We start from the raw sequence: 3,059 nt of genomic DNA, 5'->3' as shown, positions 1-3,059 counted from the left end.
ACATCACCATCAATCACATCTTGAAAAGACTTTGGATACCTGGCCACCATTTGTTTTGCTATTTCAGTAGTGTTTTGTTTAGTTGGATTCCTACAAAGCTTCATCATTTCAGAGACAACAATACGAACCATTGCTCGTCGTTGTCTTGCACTTGGTCTTTTCTGCCTTTCCAAGTTCTGTATCAGCTCTTCAGGAAACCTCTCCCAGGGTATTTCAAATCTATCTACCCAGTTTGGCATTGTTGGTGTTTGGATTCCTGAAGGTGATGAAGTGATGGTGGAAGATCCAGGTGAAGAAGAGATTGAAGGTGAAGATGAAAGGACACGCAATGGAGAGGAATGTCCAGCACTTGGTGTTGAGGTGCTTGAGGCTGTAAAATAAAATATAGCAATAGATTAAAGTAACAAATACTGCTGTAATGTATTAAGTGTTGTTGAGAAAACTTTAATTTACTTTTTTGTTCCAATAAACTCGTAAGGAAATAATTCTGATTTATTACTTTTTGAAGATCATTCACGATTTTTTTAACAGATGTGCGATTAATTAGGTTTTTTTAATAGATTCCCAGCACATTTTTTAAAAACTTTTTTCTGAATAGCAGATTTATTAAAGCATGGTTAAATAATAAAGATGACAACATGTTTGGATTGAGAAAAACTACTTTTAAACCCCCCCAACTTCTATAATCATGTTTAATAGGTTTGATCATGTTCAATAATAATCTTTTAAATTTACCATTTTGGGTCCAGGAAGCCACCAATCTTCTTGCTTGTATGGGCTTTAACACAGGCAGCAAATCATTTTCTGTGATATACTTCAAATCATCTCTAGTTGTTGCACCAAGTGTTTTCAAAGTTTCTTCAACCAACTTGACAAGTTCATCAGGAAGGTCTGGAAGCACTTCAGTTATTGCATCCCCCATGTTCTTCAGCAACTGTGATTCAGCCATATCTGTGAGGAGATACAGACATACGTTTGGTCTCCAGCCCAGCTGCATTAAGGCATTCAGTCTGACAAGATGCTGTGCTTCAGTGGAACAATCTGGTATCCGTTGTTCACATAAGATGACAATGGCCACAAGTCAATCAGTTCACTGATGAGTCTGCATTCTAATCTTCCAGTGTCATTTTTTATAGAGTACATGTTGTAGGAAGAAAGAAATTCTGCAACATGCATTTTCATCAGAAAATGAACAACAGAATCATCTTTAACAAAAATGAGGAGAAGTTGACCAAACTCCACTGAGTCATCATACTTGGTGACAACAAACTGTCCCTTCCTGTAAGTTATTCCATTGTACATGACATCAAGTGGGATCTTTGTGTTTCTTTCAGTAAAGCCAAAATGTAGAACTGCCGTTTTAACCTGTTCACTGTAAAGCTCTGAGTAAAATGGCGAGCCATCTCTCATTTGCAATGCTGGAGGGCTCATTGACCCAGCAGAAAGGAAAGCCTGGAGCATCTGATGTCTTTCTGAAAGAGTCAAACACAAATTTTTGAAGTTTTTAAGATGTCTGGTACATCTTTTGAAGTAACTATGTTTGCTCTCAAACCGCATTGTCCACAGTCTGATGAGTGGACCAAATTTTAGGATCAGTCCTGGATAATGTCGTAAGTAGTGGTGTTTAGGTCTTAAGTTGATGCTAGGAAACAGTGCCTTTCTGGTTTCTAAATATTCTTGGATGAGAACATCCAAATAGGTGACCTGAGCCTTGGAGATTTGCTGAGCACAAACCAAGTCAACAATGTTCTTGAGCTGCAAGGTTAATTGCCACACATCATCTTGTGGGTCCTGCACTTTGTCACCAATTATGAGAGGTAAAAGTCTCAAGAAGTTCCAATTTTGAACTGCTTGTCCACTAAGTTTCAAGGTTTTTGGACTCAGCTCAGAAGGTTTGGAGGAAGCATCAGTTCCTGTGTACTTAAATTGCTTGATGCGCCTGTTCAGAATTTTGTAAGTGAACCATTTTTTTGTGCTTATGAAGTACTTGAGGTAAAGAGCAAGATCGTAAGAGAGGACACCCTCAAAGATGTCATGACCGAGACATGGCGGCATGCCAGGTGTGCAAACATCAAAGTTTTGTAAAGAATTAAATACAGACCTGAACTTTATTCCATGCACTTCTGACACATCCTCTCTTTTCAACTGTTCTGTGGCAGATCTGTAGGTGTCTGGTGTTCGCGGAGCTCCACAGACTGTTGGATCAGCACCCTGAAATGTAGTTCGAGTTAACAGACAATATCTACAAAAGTACAGTGATGAACTGAAATTTTCCGTAAAACCCCCAATACAATGAGAGCCCAGGTTGTCTCCAGCAATGCAGTAGAGAGTTCCCTTCACAACATTTTCATCTGCCATTGTTATCCCATTCTCCTCCAGCACCTTCAAATCAGTCATGAGTTCTGAAAAAACTCTGTCATGGCCAAATTCCTTGAAGTCTTTCTCTCTGCAGAGTAAAACTAGCTGCATATGATCAACATTTGATCGAGCATGGGGGGGGATGTTGAGTAGGGAAAAGTACACAGCTAAAACTTGTGCCTCTTTTTGGCAGAACCAAGTGGGTTTACGACTTCAAATGCATCTTGGTATAGAACCAGCTTGAGACTGTTTGGACTTTCCTGAAAAAATGTGTTTGACAGAAACACATTACCATCACAACAGTCACTCAGAACATCCAGATTTGAGACATTAGGACCCATTGACATAAGACCCTGCCAAAAAGTGGATTCCAGCATGTTCTTCAAAGTCTTTAGTACAGGTAAATAATAGGCAAATCAATCTATCCTGTTCTCATCTCTACCCAAAAACACTTTCTGGGGTTCCACATATTTGAACACATTTTTAAAACATTGAACTCTTGAGTAAGCAGTCCTCATTGGCCCTGTATGACAAGCTGAAAACATGTCTGATTGTTTTACTGAATCACAGATTTTTTTAATGTCTTCATCTGAAACTGACATATCTTTTAGAAGTGAGCTTAGTTTATTAAGTGTGTACATCTGTCCTAATTCGTGAATGTTTTGTATTTCTTCAACAATGGTTTGAATGGTGGATGCAGG

The 3,059-nt window shown here is 38.8% G+C and overlaps 1 protein-coding gene across 1 annotated transcript; it reads right to left on the bottom strand.

The window, feature by feature from the left end:
• Positions 1-276: 276 nt before the first annotated feature.
• On the bottom strand, positions 277-2,517 carry LOC111948035. The gene is made up of 2 exons (XM_023959342.1): positions 736-2,517; positions 277-370 (listed from the first exon to the last, which is right to left on the bottom strand). Exon 1 carries the CDS (start codon positions 2,467-2,469, stop codon positions 1,006-1,008), a length of 1,464 nt encoding a protein of 487 aa, XP_023815110.1. The 5' UTR covers positions 2,470-2,517; the 3' UTR covers positions 277-370; positions 736-1,005.
• Between the last annotated feature and the right edge of the window lie 542 nt (positions 2,518-3,059).

This window comes from Oryzias latipes, chromosome 10 (genome assembly GCF_002234675.1).
Source record: "Oryzias latipes chromosome 10, ASM223467v1".
NCBI classification, from domain to species: domain Eukaryota; kingdom Metazoa; phylum Chordata; class Actinopteri; order Beloniformes; family Adrianichthyidae; genus Oryzias; species Oryzias latipes.
The sequence above is the reverse complement of the archived record's forward strand: the minus strand, read 5'-3'. Positions and strand labels throughout refer to the sequence as shown.

Excerpts from the sequence above, each read along its gene's own strand:
- LOC111948035 (XM_023959342.1), bottom strand. The coding sequence starts at position 2,469 with ATGCAGCTAGTTTTACTCTGCAGAGAGAAAGACTTCAAGGAATTTGGC.